The sequence below is a fragment of the Desmodus rotundus genome, chromosome 10 (assembly GCF_022682495.2).
Source record: "Desmodus rotundus isolate HL8 chromosome 10, HLdesRot8A.1, whole genome shotgun sequence".
Classification (NCBI taxonomy): Eukaryota; Metazoa; Chordata; class Mammalia; order Chiroptera; family Phyllostomidae; genus Desmodus; species Desmodus rotundus.
Genome location: NC_071396.1, coordinates 41,918,558 through 41,938,335, shown reverse-complemented (window position 1 = coordinate 41,938,335; position 19,778 = coordinate 41,918,558). Strand labels below are relative to the sequence as shown.

The 19,778-nt window shown below is 58.7% G+C and overlaps 1 protein-coding gene across 6 annotated transcripts; it reads left to right on the top strand.

Annotated features, from left to right (window-relative positions):
- Positions 1-4,569: 4,569 nt before the first annotated feature.
- On the top strand, positions 4,570-18,219 carry PDLIM7 (PDZ and LIM domain 7). Of its 6 annotated transcripts, none has more exons than XM_045185732.1 (14): positions 4,570-4,674; positions 5,665-5,771; positions 9,660-9,811; positions 9,891-9,921; positions 10,321-10,439; positions 10,813-10,833; positions 11,075-11,211; positions 11,327-11,363; positions 12,313-12,374; positions 12,524-12,761; positions 13,664-13,844; positions 17,410-17,530; positions 17,621-17,736; positions 17,887-18,219. In XM_045185732.1, the coding sequence occupies exons 2-14, from the start codon at positions 5,676-5,678 to the stop codon at positions 17,971-17,973; spliced, it is 1,398 nt and encodes a 465-aa protein (XP_045041667.1). In that variant the 5' UTR covers positions 4,570-4,674; positions 5,665-5,675; the 3' UTR covers positions 17,974-18,219. The 6 variants fall into 6 exon arrangements, with proteins under 6 accessions (XP_045041667.1, XP_045041670.1, XP_024433616.1 ...); XM_053913078.2 differs by lacking the exon at positions 4,570-4,674 and adding an exon at positions 5,317-5,528; XM_045185735.1 differs by lacking the exon at positions 10,321-10,439 and having other exon boundaries at positions 10,813-10,829.
- Positions 18,220-19,778: the final 1,559 nt, after the last annotated feature.

Here is a 19,778-nt window from a genome sequence, read left to right as displayed (position 1 = left end):
ATAAATAAAATATATTTTTTAAAGAAGTGTTTATTTAGCCTTGACTGGTGTGGCTCAGTGGATTGAGTGCTGGCCTGCAAACCTAAAGGTTGCTGGTTCAATTCCCACTCAGGGCACTTGCCTGGGTTGCGAGACCAGGTCCCGGGTTGGCGGTATGCACAGGCAACTGGTTGATGTTTCTCTCTTTCTCTTTCTCCCTCCCTTCCCTTCTCTCTCTCTCTAAAAAAAAAAAAAAAAAAAAAAAGAGGTGAACTCCCTCCACCGCCCACCACCTCACCTACAGGTGCACCAGCATCTACACCCGCTCCTTCCTGGCCTACTCCCTATTCCCAAGACCTGTGTGCTCTGGCCCCGGCTCCTCTCAACTCGCAGTTCTGCAAACAGTCCAGAGCTGTCCCTTCTCTCCTCAACCCGTTAACCGCACTGTTCTCATCATTGTCATTTCCAGCCATACATCTGTAAAAGAAACCTTTCTTTGACTTCAAATTCTCCTTCAGCACCTCCCCACTTCTCTCTTCCTCTTCCCAGAAAAAGTTTTCAAAAGAATTGATTTCCTCTCATTTCCACTTTCTCACCTCCCATTCTCCTTCCCACCAGCTCCAGCCTCCCCGTGGTGTTTGCCATTCCATTCCATGCTTTTATTGGGGTCACCAACCTCCATGTTCCCCCAAATAAAAGCAACCTGGACTCTCTTTGTGACTTGGACTCTCCCAACTTCCCAGCTGTACTTGACAACCCTCCTGGACAGGCCATCCTCCTCTGCCCGAGTTCTGTTCTGCCTGGGGCTCTGGCCTCCGACACAGCGTAGCTCCGCCCTGGCTGTACGTGGAGTCCCCTGGGAGTCTTTGAAAAGTGCCCCTGCTGGGACCCACACCCAGGGCCTGGGGCTTCGGTCTGGCAGGCCTTTTCTTCGGTTCCCCAGGCGATTGCAGTGTGTGTCCAGGGCTGAGAAACCGCAGCCGCGAGTGAGCCAACCCTGTCTCTGCATCTCACAGAGCAGAGGTGCATCCTCAGAGCTGACCTCTCCTGGGAGATCTAGATTTAAGAGCGCAACTAGGTGCTAGACTCTGGGTGTCTAAAATGCATCTCCAAATGCCATGTATGAAGGGAGGTTGAGGGACAGGTGCTCTGTGCAATGCTGTCCCAGGGTGTCTGTGGCCACAGAGGACAGCCTGGAAGGACACTGAAGCCACGGCTGGGGGGTAGGGCAGATTTCAGCCCCACTTATGGACGCACCTTCTGATAATAACGTGTCCTCACGAGCAATCAGGCTGCCTGCTGTAGAGCAAGCTGAAGGGAGGCTCCCATTAAGGGTGGCTGCAGCGACCCCTGGCTGGTGTGGCTCAGAGGATTGAGCGCCAGGCTGCAAATCAAAGGGTCACTTGTTCAATTCCCAGTCAGGACACATGCCTGGGTTTTGGCCCAGGTCCCCAGTAGGGGGTGCATGAGAGGCAACCACACATTGATGTTTCTCTCCCTCTCTCCCTCCCTTCCCCTTTCTCTAAAAATAAATAAATAAAATATTTTTAAAAAGTTGTTTAAAGGTGGCTGCAGCAGGGACCCCTCTGCTCCACAGTGCAACCCAGGCCTTGCCAGCTGAGCAAACCCCAGTTCACACTTCAGGGCACCCACAGAGTCAAGGACATGGCCAGAACTAGGACCGAGGACTCTGGGGGCCCAGCCAGGCATTCTTTCCTTTAGTAAAAATCTAAGCCTCTTTGTTTCATGGCAGTTGTTCTGAAATTCCAACCAGGCTGGAAGACAAAGTCTTTGGAAACCCCCAGGACTTTGGGAGCCTTGCCCTGGAGCTGCCAGTGTCCTGGCCACCAGGGGGCACTGTGTCCTAGCCCAGGGACTCCCTGTACTGGGAGCTCTGGTGGCTTCATCTAGGCCTGACCCTTGTTGCACAACAGGCAGGAGGAACTGGCTGCTGGGGTCCTCTCTGCTGAGGGATTTCCAGGACCCCCAGGCTGCCCTTCCTTTCTTTGCTCATTTGCTGTTTCACTTTCTCAATTCTTCCTTCATCCTCACTGTGTGGAATGGTAGACAAGACAAAGTAGCCCCTGCTCTCCTGAGACTGACATTCCAATGGGGACAAAGGGCAATAAAGAAACCACACTTGATATAATGTCGGGTGGAAGCGAGTGCCATGGAGGAAAATAAAGCAAGATAAGGACTAGTGCACAGTGCCGGCGAGGTTCGGGGGCCGCTGTTGTAGATAACCTGATCAGGGAGGGCCCCTCAAAGTCAGCCTCTGGGCACAGAGACCCGAGCAAAGTGAGAGAGCCTGTTGTTGAGATATCTGGGGGGGGGAGGGTGGCGAATATTTCAAGCGGAAGGTCCTGAGGCAGTGATGTGCTTGACGCGTTTGAGGAACAGAGTAGCTGGAGCGGAGTGAGCAAGGAGGAGAGTCGTGGGAGGCTGAACCAGTTTATTAATGTCATGCACATTTTCGGGGCTTTAGTTTTATTTTAGGTGCAACATTTTAGGAACGCTAAAAGTGAAGAGTGATGCGGTATGATTTCTGCTTTAAAAATACCACTTTGTCTGCTGCAAGGAGACAATTCTGGAGTGGACAAGGGTGGCAGCAGAGAGAGGTGCGAGGAGACTATTAAGGTTTCCAGGCATGAGATGATGGCTGCCACACCAGTGGCAGCAGTGATCAGAGGTGGGACACATCCCGAAGGTGGCCTTTGCAGAATCTGGAGCATGGCAGAGAAGGGACAGGAAGGACAACTTCATAGTTTTTATTGGGCCAGGATGACGAATGGTGGTGCCATTTACTGAGGTGAGGGAGGAGTGAGGGAGGCGAGAAAATCACAAGTTTAAATTGGGGCATGATGATTTGAGGTATCTAGTAGACATCCAAGTACAGATTGGACAGGTGGTTGGATATTAGAGTCTGGAGTTCTTGGCGGGAGGTCAGGGCTGGACGAGTAATTTGGGAGTCTTTGGCCTATAGGCGTGATTGAAAGCCACAGGGCAGGACGGGGCCTCAGAGAGTGCGTGGAGAGCAGAAACCCGATGGCCAGGTTGGGAGGCAGATGAGGAGCCTCCAAAGGAGGTGGAGAAGGCGCAGCAGCGAGGCAGGAGGAGGCACCAAGCCGGGGGGAAGAGAGAGAGTGCCTGCAGCGCCCCTAGCTGGGGTCGGAGGAAAGCGGAGAAAGCACCGCTGATTGGATAACCCGGAGGTTATCTGAGACGTTGAGAAGAGGGAATTCATTCAAACGACTGGGGAACAAGAGCCTGACTGGAGTGGGTTCAAGAGAGAATGAGGGAAAGCAAGTCCAGACAGGGCCACAGATAATTCCTTCGAGGAATTCCACTCTCAAGGGGAGTTGAATAAAAGAGCTGGAGAGGGAAGTGGGATCGGGAGAGGATCTCTTTGAACACTAGACTCTCACAGCAGTTTTTGCCCCTGAGGGGAATAATGCAGAAGAGGGAAATGTGATGATGGCGGAGGGGGAGGACAGCAGTGGCCATGTCCTAGAAGGAGCTAACGGATGGACGCCTGTTCCCTCACCGGCTCACTCCCCTCTCCGCTAAATATCCCCCTATGCTTGCACTGATGGGGTGTTGGGGCGGCAAAGTGGGGACTCTGACACATTCCCAGTGGAGGCGCTGCCGTCTTTGGGTACCAAGACATAGCCCTTCTCCACAGTATGGGGAACACACTGAGCCGTGGCCCCAGGGCAGCGGGCTACTGGCTGCCCTGGTGTCAGGGGTGGGAGTGAGGGCAGGGCCACAGGTCAGGCTCAGGGTCCAGCCAAGGGCCCCCTTCACTTCCATCAGCTCTTGCATTATTTTCTGCCTTCCGCAGAGTCAGCGTTCTGCAAACCTAGCTTCAAGCTTCCCTGTTCCCCGCTCAACTAATCCCACTTCGATATGTGCCCGCCACCAAGTTTCTCCAGCTCTGGAGCCGCCAGTGTCTGAGCGTTCCGCCAATGGCAGTCCAAACAATAGCAACCCCAGGGCGGCCCCGCAAGGTGAGTTATTATTTTTTATCCTCACCGGAGGACATGCCTACTAATTTTAAAGAGAGGGGAAGGGGAGGAGAGAGACAGAGAGAGAGGGAGACAGGGAGGGAGAGAGAAACATCGATGTGAGAAAGGCATTATCGGTTGCCTCTCATATGGACGGAGACCGAACCACAACCTAGGAATGTGCCCTCACCGACAATCGAACCCCGATCTTTCGGTTTATGGGATTACTCTCCAACCAACTGAGCCACAATAACTAGGGCTAGGCGAGTATTATTGTCCCATTTTTCCAAGATGGAAATTAAGGTTCAGAGACAATTGTTCCCGAAGGCTGACTTGTTTTCACTCGCCAGCGGGAGGCGCAAGCGGCTGGGCGAGCGGCGTCGGGAAGGCCAGACCCAGGCCAGCTCCCGCCCAGGCCCCGCCCCAAGGAGGTGATTGGGACGGCCTTGTTTTTCAGCACAAATAGGGACCGTACTTTGTGATTGGGCATGCGGAAGGATTGGGTGGGGCTTCCCTCTGCTAGGGAGGCCGCCCGTGGGCGTGGCATGTATGGGCGTGGCCTCTAGCACCGCCCCTTTCCGCGGGCTCAAAGCGGACAGCGGCTGCGGGGGCGGGGTCAGAAGGCAGCGGCAGATCCTAAGGGGGCCCTTTGGAACCTGGCGCCGAGCAGCGCCCCGGCGGGGCAGAGCAGGTACAAGAGACTACAAGGGGCGTCTGGGGCTGAGCCAGGCAGGGATCAGGGGGCTGCTAGGGACCACAGAGGGCACTAGGGGTCGTGGCCAGAGTTGAGCTACCTCCCGCAGGCCCGGGCTCCTGCCCCTGCCTCGGACCCCGCCTCTGCCTCCGCCTTCCTGCGGCGAAGCGGGCTGCGGCTGGGCCGATTGGCGCCTGCGCTGCTTCCTGCACCCGGGACTTGGTCAAGGCAATGGGCCCGGGCGGGGGACCAGGGAGAAACTGAGTCACGTCTGGATGGTAGCAGGCCTGTGTGGGAAGCACCACTTCCACTGGGATCCAGGATGAATCCTCTTCCTGCCCAACCTTTGGGGTCCCAACCCCCACCGATATCCCCAGGGGCCGCGCCCCCGCCAGCCCCCACTACCCCCGCGTCTAGGAATTCCCGCCGGGCTACCAGCATTCTCGACCGGTCCCGGGATGGCTAGGACCCACTCCAGACGTCTCTTTCCCCACCCCTCCCCCTCGTGTCCCAAGCCCCCGGGTGTTCCCTCGGCTGGCTCCACAGTGTCAGCTTACACGCCTTATATAGTATGAGCAGGCTTCAGCCAGAGGCCTGCCTGCCGGGATCTGGGGGCGGGGGAGAGGAGCGCCGGGCCCCTGACTCACCCCATCCTTCGGAGACTCAAAGCTGGCTTGCGGGGAGGTCATGCCACTTTAGCTGTGTGGCCCACTCCTGGATGTCGAGAACCTGAGGCCTGGATGGGGGAGCTCTCCTCACCTTCCCAGCTTCCGGAGGAGGGACGTTGCCCCTGTCTTTCCAAAGTGAGATCTGCCAGCCAGCAGCCCAGCCAAGCCTGACAAGGTGCTAAGGTGCTTGCTTGCCTACCCGTGCCCTGGGCGTGCTGAGCATCTGCCCATGCCTGCCTGGCACCAGCCCAAGGCAAGTGTCCAGAGCTGCACCTACCTTGCGCTACCATGTGGGCTACTCACCTTTCTCTCCTCTCAGGAGCAGGCACCATGGATTCCTTCAAGGTGGTGCTGGAGGGACCAGCCCCTTGGGGCTTTCGACTGCAGGGGGGCAAGGACTTCAATGTGCCCCTCTCCATCTCCCGGGTGAGCCTAGGTTGGGGAAGGGGCTCCCCCAGAAGTCTTTGGGTGCTGGGAGTGATGGGAGGAGTCTGAGTCAAGGCCAGTAGACCAGGAGGTGTCCAGGCCCAGATGTGTGGGTAGCACCTGCCACAAGGACTACTAACCAGGTGAATGCCTGGAGAGGAGCCCCCAACCTATTCCAGCACTGCACTATCAGATGCCACTCCACAAAGCCCCTGGAGCGGCCCCTCTGAGGCTGGGGAATGTCCATTCTGCGGGAGGGTGAGGTCTCTAGAAAGAGTCCAAGCTGCTTGCAGGAGCAATATACTACTCCGAGCCAGGCCCCAGGCAGAGCATGCTGATGGCAAGATCCACGACAGCCTGGTTGCTCCCCAGGAAATAGCCATTAGCATCATCCTGTTTTTCCAGATGAGGGAACTCGGGTCTGAGAGGTGGCGGGGCTCCTTCCAAAATTCCGGGGCCAAGCAGGGGTTGGAATTCAGGCACTGGGATGGCTGTAGTTTTTGTTGGTTGGGGTGTATTGTTTCTCTAACCAAATGAGGACCTGCATTCCCATCCACTGGTCCCAATTCAGCATGCAGTGGCCTTTGACCCCAAGTGGGTGTGGAATGGACTCTAGGGCTCTGACTTCAGCCCCTGAAAAGCCTGCCCTGGTAGGGGCGGAGCTGGGGGTGGCTCCTCCCTGTGGCAGGGGGATTGCCTTATAAGCCCAAGAATGCAGCCCCATACTGGGATGGCCAACTGGCGGCTGGAGTCTGCAGAGCCAAAAATGGCTGGCCTAGGTTCGGACCCCTGAACCCATTTGGTGGGTGCGTGCCTCAGCCGGTGACCAGCAGGCCCTGGCTCTGGCTGTAGGGTCATTTGGGGGGTGCAGAGAACTAACTGCTTGCTGGGATACAGTGAGCCCAGCCCTTGGGCTGGTGCTTCTGACTGGTCTCGGGGTTATGAGGGGGTGGGGAATTCCTGCGCACAATCGGCCTGTCCAGAGAGGCCCACCCAGGCACCCTGTGGGCAGTCAGCTGTCGGCAGGAAGCCCAGAGCAAGCACAGCCCGGTGGGGGCCAGAAGGTTGTCCAGGCACTGCCGAGAGGCTGGGCAGTGGAGTCTGTCTGTGGGAGCTGAGCTTGGTGGCCATGGCAGGGAAGCCGTCACTGTTTTTTCCAGGGACTTTACCTCGGTCTAGTCTGGAAACTGCTCTGCCAGCAGGGTGACTAACAGCAGTGGTCCTCCCCCTACACACACCCACGCCTATACAGTCCTCAAGCCTTTCCAGCCGTGAAAACCTACCGTGTATCCCCTCCCTGGGAAAGTGCTGGCCAGTGTGGTGGGGAGCCCCTAGGCCTTAGCTGGCCTCTGAGTCTCTCTCATTGGTGGGGATGGACAACCTAGTATCCTGGGGATGGACTTTCCAGATGTGGCCTGTTGGGGGCACTCTTGGCTCCTGTGTGAAAGGCCCCAGCATGTGGGTGGGGCCACCAGCTAAGCCCAACTCTGGAATTGGACCTGAGCCCTAGTGGGTGGGTGGGTGGAGTGGTCTTTTATGAGCTGGGCTCCCTCTCCCACTCCCCTGACCCCAGTATGGAGTGAGGCGGGAGGGGCTAGGGCTGGCTGTGGGCCCAGGCCTGGGAGATGAGGTAACGTCTGGGACTGGGGGGGTTGGGCTGCTCAGTGGGGCTCTCAGGCTGACTCACCCCTCACCCCATGCAGTGTCCAGCCCCCTGGCTTTTTTCCCCTCTTGGTCCCTCTGGCCTCCTTCTCTTTCCAGCTCTCTCCGCCCCCTTCCTGCCCTCCCAGCTCTCCTGCTTTTCTCTCTACCTCTCTGACCCCTCCCGTATTCCTCTTGTGCTTCCTGTCCTCCTCACTCCCACTCCTAGGAAGGAAGTTGTCCCAATCCCACACCCCTTCTCTGGGAGCCAGCTTCTCATGCTGGCCCCAAGACCCCCCAGCTCAGGCTCAGCCCACACCTCCCAGGAGCCAGCCCTGTGGGTAGGGAGTGGCTGAACCAGGTTTCCCTTCTACTGACTCACCATGACCTTAAGTAAGTCACTTCCCCTCAAGGGTGTCACTTCCCCAAGCCCATTGTGAGGGCTTGGACTGAACTAAAAGTGGGATAGGGGGTCCAGGCTCCAGACCCAGCCAAGGGGTCAGGGAGTCTTTCCTGGTCGGCTGACCTCTCAGTTGGGCCCCACACTCAGCAGAGGTGGCATGGTGGGATGGAGCCTTAGGATCAAGGTCCTGGCCCTACTTCTTATCAGCTGGGCAAGTTCCTTAACCTCTCTGTTTGCCCGTATGTGAAATGGGTACAATCCCAGGCTCCGTTAGGCAGGGATGTTGGAGGATTCAGTGTCGGCATGTGGCAGTGCTAGGTGTCCGATCAGTGTAAGCTGTCATCTTACTGTTCAGCAGGTGAAGAAGGAGCCACTCCGTGTCTGGCCCTTCCAACCTCCCAAGCATGGAATAGAGCCATCAAACCCATTTCTCCCTTCTTGCCCCGGCGTTGGCACCCTCCGCGTCTGGTCTCTCTGCCTCCCCTCTTTCTGCTTCAGCTCAGTCCGTGCACCCGCACCCCCGAGGAGCCTCATGGGGCTTTGGGTAGCCTGTACCTCCTAACCCCCCAAGCCCCGGTTGTGAAGTATGAGTCTCTGGTCTAGCATCTCCCCACAGAAGCCTCCTCAGTGTCAGGCCCTTGTTGGCCCACCAGGCAGTCCTGGAGCTTAGACCGTGAACTGGTGCCGCCCTGTCTGGACCAGAGGGCTGGTAGGACTTCCTGGGTTTTGTCGGGACCACTTCTTCCTTTTTCTTTTCTTTTAAATTATTGATTGATTGATTTTAGAGAGAGAGGGAAAGAGAGACAGAAAAAAACATCAATTTTTTGGTTCCTCTTATGGTGCATCCATTGGTTGATTCTTGTATGTGCCCTAATGGAGGAGCAAACTGGCAACCTTGGCCTGTTGGGGCCAACGTTCCAACAACGGAGCTGCCCCGCCAGGGCTGTCAGGGCCACCTCTGTCAGGGACCTGAGAAATAACCACCCCTAGGCCTTCAAGCCGCTAACAGCGACTCCTAACCTCAAAGCCCAGTTCTGGTTCCTTTCCCTGGCCTTCGAGGCCCTCATAGATGGATCCTTACCCCCTGGGCGAAACATGCCATGCCTGTCACCAAGGCCTGCTTCTTCCCAGAAGTCATCCCTGATGGTCTCAGCTCATGCTGGTGGCGACCGTTCCTTTCCGGCCTGCTATTGCCCCTCATTTGCAACAGTCACCAGGGATCTCCGACCAGAGCCCAAAGGATCGGGGAAGGTGAATGGCAATTGAAGGCTTGGGTAACAATCATTTATAGCCAGGAAGCTGACACGCTGACACTGTGGGCCCCTTCAGTTAGGCATTGTTCCCTGGGAACCTGGATGTGATGGAGCCTATTCCTGGCTCTCAAGAGGTCCTGGCAGATCCCTGGAGGTGGTCCCAGCCCAGGACTCTGGGAGTGAAGAGGTCCATGAGAGAACCTAGGGGTGCCAGAGAGGAACTTGCCACCTGCATAAAAGCCAGAGGGCATGTCCGTTGGATGGAATGGCCTAGGCAAGAGGCCAGTTGGAGCTGAGACACTTTGGGGTTTAGCCTGAGGGTGGCTGCTTGTTGATGACATGGCAGTGTCTGGACTGTGGGGGTGGGGGGAAGTGGTCATGGAGGTGAATAACTAAATAAGTTGGGTCATTGTAGAGCTCAAATGAGCCCCACCTCTCCCAGATCGCTTTGGTATCCAACAGCTGCCCAGAAGATGCCGGACAAAGAGGCCTCTGGGTTCAGAAGCGGGGCGGCGGCTTCTGCAGGCTTACTACCGATGGCCTCAGTTGGGTCTGCAGTCTTGCGCGTTGGTGACCCTCCCATCTCCACAGCTCACCCCTGGAGGCAAGGCTGCACAGGCTGGCGTGGCCGTAGGCGACTGGGTGCTGAGTATCGATGGGGAGAATGCTGGAGGCCTCACGCACATCGAAGCCCAGAACAAGATCCGAGCCTGTGGGGAGCGCCTCAGCCTGGGTCTCAGCAGGTATGTGGGCTCTGGCCCACCTGGCTGGTGGGGCACCCTCAGGCGTGGCCCTGTGTCACCCCTTCCGGTTCTCTTCCAGGGCACAGCAGGCTCAGAGTAAACCGCAGAAGGTAGGGGACGGGCTTGGGCTATCTGGGCAGTGGTGGGGTGGGATTGAACCCCTGGCTGGCCTGCCCTCCGCCTGGGTACCCCCAACCCTGTCTGGGAGTAGGGGGCGGAAGCTAAATCCCGGGAGAGTGAGGAGAACTGGGTCAGGGCTGCCGCACGGTCGGACCACGCACGTCTGCCTGTCTGTCCATGCTGCCTCCACCTGCCTTCCCCGGCCTGTGCTGCTCGCCACACTCGTGGGCTGAAATCATTGCTCCCAAATGGGCCCCTTAAAACCCGAGTCACCCCCTTCCCAAAAGCTTCAACCAGTTGTGCAGGAGCAGGGTTGGAGCACCCCTCTCCTCAGCTCTGGCCCAGGCCTCCCACACTCCCGCACCCTGCCCGGATCTGTCTCCGCCCAGGCCATGACCCCTGCCACGGACCCCCCGCGGTACACCTTTGCACCCAGCGCTTCCCTCAACAAGACGGCGCGGCCCTTCGGGGCGCCCCCACCCGCTGACAGCGCCCCGCAACAGAATGGGTACGTTGGTCTTGCTCGCCCACTGCCCACGCTTTGTCCATCCTGTCCATCCGCTGCTGGCCTGTCCGCTCTGCACCTCAGCCTGCCTGGCACCGTGCGGCAGCGGCCCCTGGTGGCCGGAGCAGGGCCTGCAGGTTCAGGGCCCCTCCTCAGGGGGTGTGGCTCCTGCCCAGGCGGTGCCCTCCTTGGGAGCTCTGAGCCAGCCAGCGCCCCGCGCTGGCATCCCGGGGTTGGGGTGTGGTTTGGGGCCCACTGAGCCCCAAACACTCAGTGCAGCCTTGCCCCTGCCACTCTGACCCTTGCCATCTTTCTTCTTCCCATATGTCTGCCTCTTTTGTCCTTTATCTGTCCCATCTGTTTATTTCCTTCACAGGTGCAGACCCCCGACAAGTCAGTGAGCCCCCTCTACTTGTTCCTCTCTTCCTTCCTGTTGGCATTCTGGGCAGTGGCCCCTCCCCACCCTGGCTCCTCACCCCATTTGTCCTCCTCCCTTCTCACTTGTCTACCCCCCCCCCCACTTGCCCAGCCTCTCCCTTCCCCATCTCCCATCGTATTCCCACCAGTACGAACTCCAGGGAGGGGTTGCCCCACTGCCCACCCGTCACATGAGGTTCTGAGCCACACCCTCCCCACAGACAGCCACTCCGACTGCTGGTCCCAGATGCCAGCAAGCAGCGGCTGATGGAGGACACGGAGGACTGGCGGCCGCGGCCTGGAACAGGCCAGTCCCGTTCCTTCCGCATCCTCGCCCACCTCACGGGCACCGAGTTCAGTAAGTGGTGGCCCAGGGCAGGGCAGACTCTCCTCCTGGCCTGGGCTCAGCCAGGGCTCAAGGCTGGGGTGGCCCTCTGTCTTCTCTTGGTCAATGCCTGCCTCTGCCTTCTCAGTGCAAGACCCGGATGAGGAGCACCTGAAGAAGTCGAGGTAAGAAGGAGGGCACCAGCCCCGCTTTCTCATCCCTGCCTTCCCATTCCAGCCGCCACCCTGTGTCTGCTCCTGGAGCCCCAGCCAGAGCTCTCTGTTCTCCTTCCTTCTTTCCTTCCTTCCTCCCTTCCATCTCTCCTTCCTTCCACTTCCTCCTCCTTCTCTCTGCCCCTCAGGGAAAAGTATGTCCTGGAGCTGCAGAGCCCACGCTACACCCGCCTCCGGGACTGGCACCACCAGCGCTCTGCCCACGTGCTCAACGTGCAGTCGTAGCCCGGTGCTGGCCGGCCAGCTGTCCTCTCTGCCTCTCTTTCTCTGTTCCTCCTGCCCGGGGCACCCCCTGGTGCCTCCAGCTTTTGCCTCCCTGACCCACTCCTTTCCTGCCCCTGGACTGAGCCTCCTGCTGGCCTGGCCCTGGCTGCCTGCCTGGCACATGGCCTGGCTTTGTCTGCCACTGCCTTCCCTCTTTGCCCTCTGGTGCTGCCTTCTGCCAGGTCTGTGCCGGCTTGGGCATGGAAATAAACACTCCCAGTCCTGCTGTCTCTGCCTCTGTCTCCTGTCTTTGTGAGCTTGGTTTGTGTTTTGGGAGTGGGGGTATTAGATGGTGTATACCCAATGTGGACCCTGCCAGCCCAGCTCTCGGTGGGAGGTGGTAGCTGACAGAGGGGGCCCCGCCATCAGAGCTGGGTCTCAGGGATGAGAGAGTTCCGAGAGCTGCCCCGGAAGCAAGAGTCCTGCTCCACCCCCCAGCCCCGTGCAGCAGACGAGCCCGAAGGAGCTGGCTAGGAGAAGCTGCCTCACCCATCCCCACCCCGGTGGAACCTGGAGTCCAGCCCAACAGCTGTCATGCACCCAGGCATCTCCCAGGGGGCCAGCAGGAACAAGGTTGGGGGGTGGGGTCTTGTTAGGAGGCCCAGCCATACAGTGCCTTGAATGGCAGATCTTGCAGCCAGGTGCCCAGGACAGAAGCCCCAGTCCCAGCCTCAGCTACACCCCAGGAACCCTGGCCTGGTGAGAGAGAGTGGGCTGGAGCCTGGGGAAGGGTGGGTAGCCTCCAGGGGCATGGGGATGGTGGGCCCCTCCAAGCTGCCCTGGGCTCGATCCCTTGTCTTTTGGGGTCCCTGGGCACCCCGTGGAGCCGCTTTCCTTGGCTCTGGCAGGCCCTACCACCCCCAGCCCCTCCAGCCGCCCACCCTGGGCTGTGGACCCTGCGTTTGCTGAGCGCTACGCCCCGGACAAGACGAGCACGGTGCTGACCCGGCACAGCCAGCCTGCCACACCCACGCCTCTGCAGAACCGCACCTCCATCGTGCAGGCAGCTGCTGGAGGAGGCACAGGAGGGGGCGGTGGCAGCAATGGCAAGACTCCTGTGTGCCACCAGTGCCACAAGGTCATCCGGTGGGTGGCCCTGTACCTTTCCTACCCTGGTCTTTTCCTGTCCTGGTCCTAGTGTCTCTTCCGACCACTGCCTGTCCCCCCGTCTGCCACGTCTGTCTCCCCACTCCTCTCGGCTGCCACTGCACAAGGACAAGGTTTCGGTTCCCATTTGGATTGGGGGGAGGGACCTGGCCGGGGACCTCAGATTCTGAATCCTGCCTCACGGCCCCCCACCACATCAGCCTCTATCAACATTTGCCCCTGTGAAACGGAGGAAGTGATCACGATGCATCAGAGCGGCTCTGTAGACTTGCTGCTCCCAGGCAAAGAAGGGCCTGCCCCGCTGCCTCCCCCGCCTCCACCCCGCCAGCTCTGCTAAGCCTCTGCTCTCAGCAGACAGGCCAAGGGCCCCTCAGTCTCTGCACTCTCCCTGGGGTCCAACAGGGCCATAAAACGCCTACAGAGTCCATGTACCAGGCCCGAGAGGCTTCCTAGGTCTCCGCTCCACCCCTGCTCTGGACTCCTGTCAGCTCTGATGCTCTGCAGACCATGTCCGTTTATACGGGACTTCTGGTCCCCTGCCCAGGCCAGATGGAACAGGCGGCAGGGCAGGGTGGGCACCAGGGTCAGCTCAGGTACCTACTGCCCTCCGGCGCCCCAGTTCCTCTGGTTCATCTCACTGGGCCCAGGTCTGCAGCCCCCCAAGTAGCTCTGCTCCCTGTTCCAGCACTGGCCTCTCCCTCATCTGCCGTCAAGTGATGCAGCTTCATTATTGTTGCATATCCCAGGCCTACTTTCTCCCTTCTTTTAAGAAACTTCCCCTTCAGACTTCAGAATAGGCGTTCAGTAAACCCTCTTAGGCTGGGGCCAGGAGCCCCACCTGGTTCGTATCACTCCCTCTCAACACCCTCACCTGCCCCCAGGGGCCGCTACCTGGTGGCACTGGGCCACGCCTACCACCCCGAGGAGTTTGTGTGCAGCCAGTGCGGGACGGTCCTGGAAGAGGGCGGCTTCTTCGAGGAGAAGGGTGCGATCTTCTGCCCGCCCTGCTACGACATGCGCTACGCGCCTAGCTGTGCCAAGTGCAAGAAAAAGATCACAGGCGTGAGTAGGGTCTGTGATTGGGGTTGGGTAGGCGAGTCCTGTCCCGTCGGCGTGGAGGTGCAAGAGGAGCTAGGAAATAGGTCTAGTTTGGGTAGGTGAGTGCCCAGCAAAAAGTGGAGCTTTGTGGCTAGATGGGAGAATGGGTGTTACCAGTCTTCGTTGTTCTAGGGACAGGTCATTAGAGGGAGGAAGTGTCCCTTTTGTGGATACTTCCTCCGTGGGGGCATCCAGCCTACTGTGAGGTCAGTTTGTTATGTCCTTCTTATAGATGAAGGAGTTTTGTCCACGATCACAGCTGTTTCCCTGCCAGCCTAGGCCGCACCCACTGAGCTGTTCTGGAGAGTGGGCTGGACTCCAGGGACTCCCTTGAGCTGGGCATCTGGATTTGCTCTCTACCGATCAAGGCCCCACTGTTTTGCCTGCATGCCACTGCTCTCTTGTCCTGCTTGCCCCGACCCCACAAGTCCTGGGTGGGCGGGCTCATCACCCCGGTCACAGCTGAGGAGCCGAGGCTTGCAGCACAGGCTGGCTCCTGGGTCCTGGAGTGAGCTGCGATGTCAAACCCTGTTTCTGCCCAACCCAGGCCAGCGGTTCTGCAGAGTGGCCCTGGGGCCTCAGCTTCCCTTCTTGCAAGGACTGCAGGCCCTGACAGACCCTAGAGAGCACCCTTACCCTCCATGGCTGGATGGGAGGCTGACCTCCCCAGCCTGCCATGGGCTCAGTGCCCCGGCTGCGCTTGGTGCTGGAGACTGGCAGTCTCCAGAGACGCGGGGCGGTCACGTTGTTTCAGCGGGGTTGTAAGGACGTTCTGGGGGATGCGGGGACATGTTAGAGAGAACCCATCCTGACCTGGGGGCCATCTGGGACCCCATGCTCTCGAGGCTCACCACTCGCCACCAGTCCCCCTCACCCTGGTAATCCGGCTGCAGGTGCTGTGCTCTCCTCACCTGGGGGCTTTGCACAGGCTGTCCTCTGCCAGGGACGCTCCAGCACCCTCTTTGCTTCGTTCCTTCTCGTCGGGGACTCGAATACCATTTCCTCAGGGACACCTGCCTTGGTGCCCACCCTTCCCACCAGGCCAGACACCCCACAGTTGATTTGCTACCCCTCAGTCCTTTGGTCCCAGGTGTTCCCCAGGCAGGAATGTAGGCTGGGACCAGGCCTGTTTTGTTCACACGTTATGCCGTGCCCATACACAGGCGGTGGTCTGTGAACACTTGAAGGAGGGGACGGAAGTGGCCTCTAAGGTGGACTTAAAACGTGTAGGAATTAGCTGAGAGAAGGAGCAGGGACAGTGCTGCGGGCGGAAGGAATAGCTAGTGTCACAAGGCAGCACCTGAGAAGGTGTGAGGAGAGGTGGGCAGGGGCTGTGGCAGGAGTTTGGAGCTGCGGGCTGGTGAGGCCGGGTGTGCCTCAGCCAGCCTCAGACGGGGGTGACAACTGGGGGGAGGGGACTGGGGCCGTTGGGGCTGTTGGGGCCGGGGCTGTGGGGTGGGAGAGGCAGACAAATGTAGGGAACTAGGGGGTGAGTGGACGTTAGTAACTGGTGCACAGGGCCTCGTGCATCCCCACGGCCGGCTGGCCCCACTCTGGGCCCTGCACGCTCCAGCCAGAGCCCTGTCTTGTCACAGGCAGTGGAACAGCCAGCTTTGGCGTCAGCCGGGTGTGCGCATAAAACCCAGTTCTGCTGTCTGTGGGGTCAAGTCGCTTTCTCTGGGCCTCACTGACTGGGGCGGCAGTAAGCCCCGGCCTGGTGGCCGTGAGGTGTGACGCACGTTGTGGACGGCAGAGTGGCCGTCTGAGAGCTAGATGCTGTTTGCACTTAGGTCTGGCTTGGTTCACACTCTTCCATTTTTATTCATTTACTTTAATTTTTTTTTAATTTCATTTATTGATTTTAGAGAGAGAGGAAGGGAGAGAGAAACACTGATTTGTTGTTCCGTTTATCTGCATTCCTGAGCTGATTCTTTTTTAAAAATATTTTTAGAGGAAGGAATGGAGGGAGAAAGAGAGGGAGAGAAACATCCCTGTGCGAGAGATACATCAATAGGTTGCCTCTCGCACGCCCCCAGCTGGGGACCCGCCCGCAACCCGGCCTGTGCCCTGACTGGGAATCAAACCAGCCAGCCTTTGGTTCGCAGGCCGGTGCTCAATCCACTGAGCTACACCAGCCAGGGCTCATTGGTTGATTCTTGTATGGACCCTGTCCGGGGATCGAACCCTCAACCCTGGTGAATCACAACGATGCTCTAACCAACTGAGTTACCTGGCCAGGCACACGCTTCCGTTTTTAAATGAATGGCCAGCATTTAAAAGTCCAATTTCACTTTAGCACATAGATCTCAAGCTGGGCCTTACCGGCATTCTAGAATGAACTGCTCAGCACTGCCCCTCCAGGCCAAACAGGTGCTCCCCATGCCAGTGTCCCCACCGTGCCCTGCTGTGTGCACCACCTGGCCCTGGCAGGCACTGGCTGTGGGACTCCCAGCTCCAAACGCGGGGTCATCCTCACAGCAACCCTGCCAAGGCCGGCACTAGGTTCCCAGTTCCCAAGGGAAGGAACCAAGCGTCAAGGAAAAGCTGGTGGCCAAGTTACCAGCTCAGAAGCAAGGCTCAACCCACAGGTCTGATGCCCCTTGGGGCCGCACACTGCCCTCTGCCCCAGATCGGAGTGCTGCAGCCCTGGTTGGCGAGAGCGTCCCAGGAGGGCCCCACCTCGAGCCTCTGCTCCCCGCCCCCCCTCCCCCAGTGGAGCGGGTTAGCTCCACTCACAGCTCTAAGTGGATGGGCACCCACGGAGCCAGGCACTGGTGGTCCACATCAGCTAATTGAACAGCTGGAGTCACGTACTCCTGGACCTCACATTTGAGCAGAAAGAGGTGGAGAGAGGCAGATGGTAAGCAATAGATTTAACAGGTAAATTACCTGGTAGTTCATCTTAGTAAGAAAAGTGGTCATGGAAAAAAGGAAATGCAGGGCTAAAGGCAATTGGGAGTGGTGTTGGGAAGGCAGGTAGGAGTGTGAACCTGTGCTGTCAGAGTGGGTCTCGTGGAGGAGGTGGCTTTTGCTCAGAGAGCTGTGGAGGGATTCGAGGGCAGGGATTCGAGCAGCGGGGATGGGCCTGGCTCAGGCTGAAGTTGGTCTGTAGGAGCAGAAGGAGGCCATGGAGGCCAGTTTTATGGGGTCACCCAGGCCAGAGATGTTAAGACTCACACCCTGCATCAGGGAGGCTGTGAGAAGCGGTCAGAAACTGGATGCATCTGGAAGGTAGATCTAACAGGGCTTCCTGGTGGGCCTATGCAGGTGGAAGGCTGGAGTGGCGGAAAACGGAGGTGGGGACAGCTGTAGGAGGAGCAGATTTGGGGTGTGGAGATTTTGGACGTGTCTAGTCAGAGGCATAGTGCATATCACCCCGAGACCCCAGGGTCGGAGACAGGCAGTGGGAGGGTGGGTGTGCAGAGGTAACAGTTACCGTGGGAAGGAAGTAGGCCCAAGGCCAGCTTCCCTGTGTCCCGCGCTCGACGGGAGCGGGCTGAGCCGCCAGGTGACTGTCACCTCCTCCCAGGAAATCATGCATGCCCTGAAGATGACCTGGCACGTGCACTGCTTCACGTGCACAGCCTGCAAGACACCCATTCGGAACAGGGCCTTCTACATGGAAGAAGGGGCGCCCTACTGCGAGCGAGGTATGAATGGGGCGGGGCCAGGTGGAAGGGGCGGGGCCACGGTAGGTGAGAACCCAGCTCCTCCTTCCTCTCCGCCTTCGTCCCTCCCAGACTATGAGAAGATGTTTGGCACAAAATGCCGAGGCTGTGACTTCAAGATAGATGCTGGTGACCGCTTCCTGGAGGCCCTGGGCTTCAGCTGGCATGACACGTGCTTCGTGTGCGCGGTGAGTACCTCTCAGACTCGGTTTCGACCTCAGCACCCTGTGCTTCGCCAGCCTCCCTCCCAGTGCCTACCTCCAGGATTCAGGAGAGGTTGGGAAGGGGCCTCTCCTGCCACCTGCAACCCCAAATGACTGGACCGCGGCTGTCCCTAGATATGTCAGATCAACCTGGAAGGAAAGACTTTCTACTCCAAGAAGGACAAGCCCCTTTGCAAGAGCCATGCCTTCTCCCACGTGTGACCCTTCCAGCCCACTGCTGCCTCACCCTGCCCAGCCAGAGGGGCCACTGTCGCCGGAGTCACTCCACCAGATTTCTGGGTAGGGCTTGCAAACGTCACCCCAATCCTGTCTCCTGGCCTGAGCCTGGGGTTCCCTGGGCCCTGCCTCACCGCCCTTGTCCCCCTCACTCCCCTACCACTGTGCACGGTGCTGGCCACACCGGCCCTGTCCACGCCCAGAGCCACAATAAACCTGTATCCAGCTGTGTGCTGTCTGCGCCTCCCTGCTCTGCACAAGGATGCCGGGATTTGAGGCACATGGCAGGTAGGGTGAGCTGGTTTCCTAGGGCGGACCGTCCTGGTGGTCCCCGTGAAGGGGACATGCAGGGCTCTTGGTGAGCAGGAGGGGAGCAATGGGGTTCTATGTGTGGGGCCCAGGCTCCCACAGGCGTGGGGCGAGCCTGGTCCAGCCTGGTGTGGAAGTCGGAGAAGAGGAGCGGAGATGGCTCCACAGAGATGGGACCCAGAGGTGCCATCTGCCATCTGTCTGCTGGACAGCTGCTGCTGAGAAAGGGGGTGCTGGAGAAGGAGACCCCAGGTCCTGCGAGACCACCGTGGCAGGCTGAGGAACTGGGACTGCCTCCTGAGGGCAAGGTGGGGGTTGAGGGGGTGGTTTGGGACACGGAAGTGTTTGAAATAGGGAAGCAACCAGGTTCGACTGGAGAAAGAGGCCTGGCCGTGAGTAGGGTGAACAGGAGAGTGGGAGGACAGCTGGGGCTCAGGGGAAGAGAGGAACAGAAAGCGACACGGCGGAGGTGGGACCCAGTGCCAGTTCCCAGGGCACCTAGAGGGGAGCCCCAGGGGGTGTGGGCTGAGGAGAGGAAGGCAGGCGAGTCTGATGAGCATCTGGAAGCATCCGGACTACACTAGCACCAGCCATTGCTTACATGGTCTCCTGCGACCCTCCCAGCAACCCCGTGAAGCGTCTGCAGTTACTCTCATTTTTTAGATGGAAGGTTAGAAGACCTGACCCAGTTCACACAGCCACCGAGCCACGGTGCAGGATAGAAGCCAGGCCTAGAGCTCTTTGCTCTGTCCTGGGAGGGGCCGGCACTGAGCACCATTCACTAGGAGGTGCCTCCTGGGAAGGTCACTTCTGCCTGGTACCTTGACACCTGGAGACTCAGGTGTTGGCCCCAACTGTGCAGGGGCTCTTGCTTCTTACTGGTGCTCTCTGCCACCCTGGGGGCATTGTCGCCTGGCCTGTCCCCAGCCTGGATGGAGAGAGACAGGAGAGGGCCCAAACTAGGCCAGGACATCTCAGGTCTGTTGTGTTGTCTTGAGGACCCTGGGGGATGTGTACAGGGCTCCCTGTGTTATTTTCACGGTGTCTCATCAGAGCCTGGGGCAGTGCCTGGTGCAGAGTGGATGGCCAAGGAATGCTTGTTGAAAGACTGAATGAAGTGCCTGTGGAACATTCAGGAGACTGATAAGGGAAGGGCTGAAGATTCGAGTCCGGATTCACCTTGGACCCCAGTTGAGTTTGGTACAGGTCTGGGGCAGCCATCCCAGATGCTTGTAACTGGTGCCTGCAGAAGGCTGGGAGCTACACCCAGGCAGGTCGCACCAAGAGAAAGCAGGTGGGATGTGGTTTTCTTTCAACCTAGACATTCCTAGCATATTAAACAGCATCTTTCCCTTCCGTGGTGAAATGTACTCTCTCTCACTTCTCTTGAACCGGGAAGCCCTCAGTCCACCTCTGGTTTCCATGGATACAAAGCAGCACGATCACAGGGGTGGATGGTGAGTGCTGCCGGAGTCCTGGGG

Bases quoted from the DNA above. Each gene is read 5' to 3' on its own strand.
- PDLIM7 (XM_045185732.1), top strand. From the start codon at position 5,676: ATGGATTCCTTCAAGGTGGTGCTGGAGGGACCAGCCCCTTGGGGCTTT. The intron at 10,834-11,074 runs GTGAGCCCCCTC...CCCTCCCCACAG, and splicing joins TGCAGACCCCCGACAAGTCA to ACAGCCACTCCGACTGCTGG. The intron at 12,375-12,523 runs GTGAGAGAGAGT...TGGCTCTGGCAG, and splicing joins ACCCCAGGAACCCTGGCCTG to GCCCTACCACCCCCAGCCCC.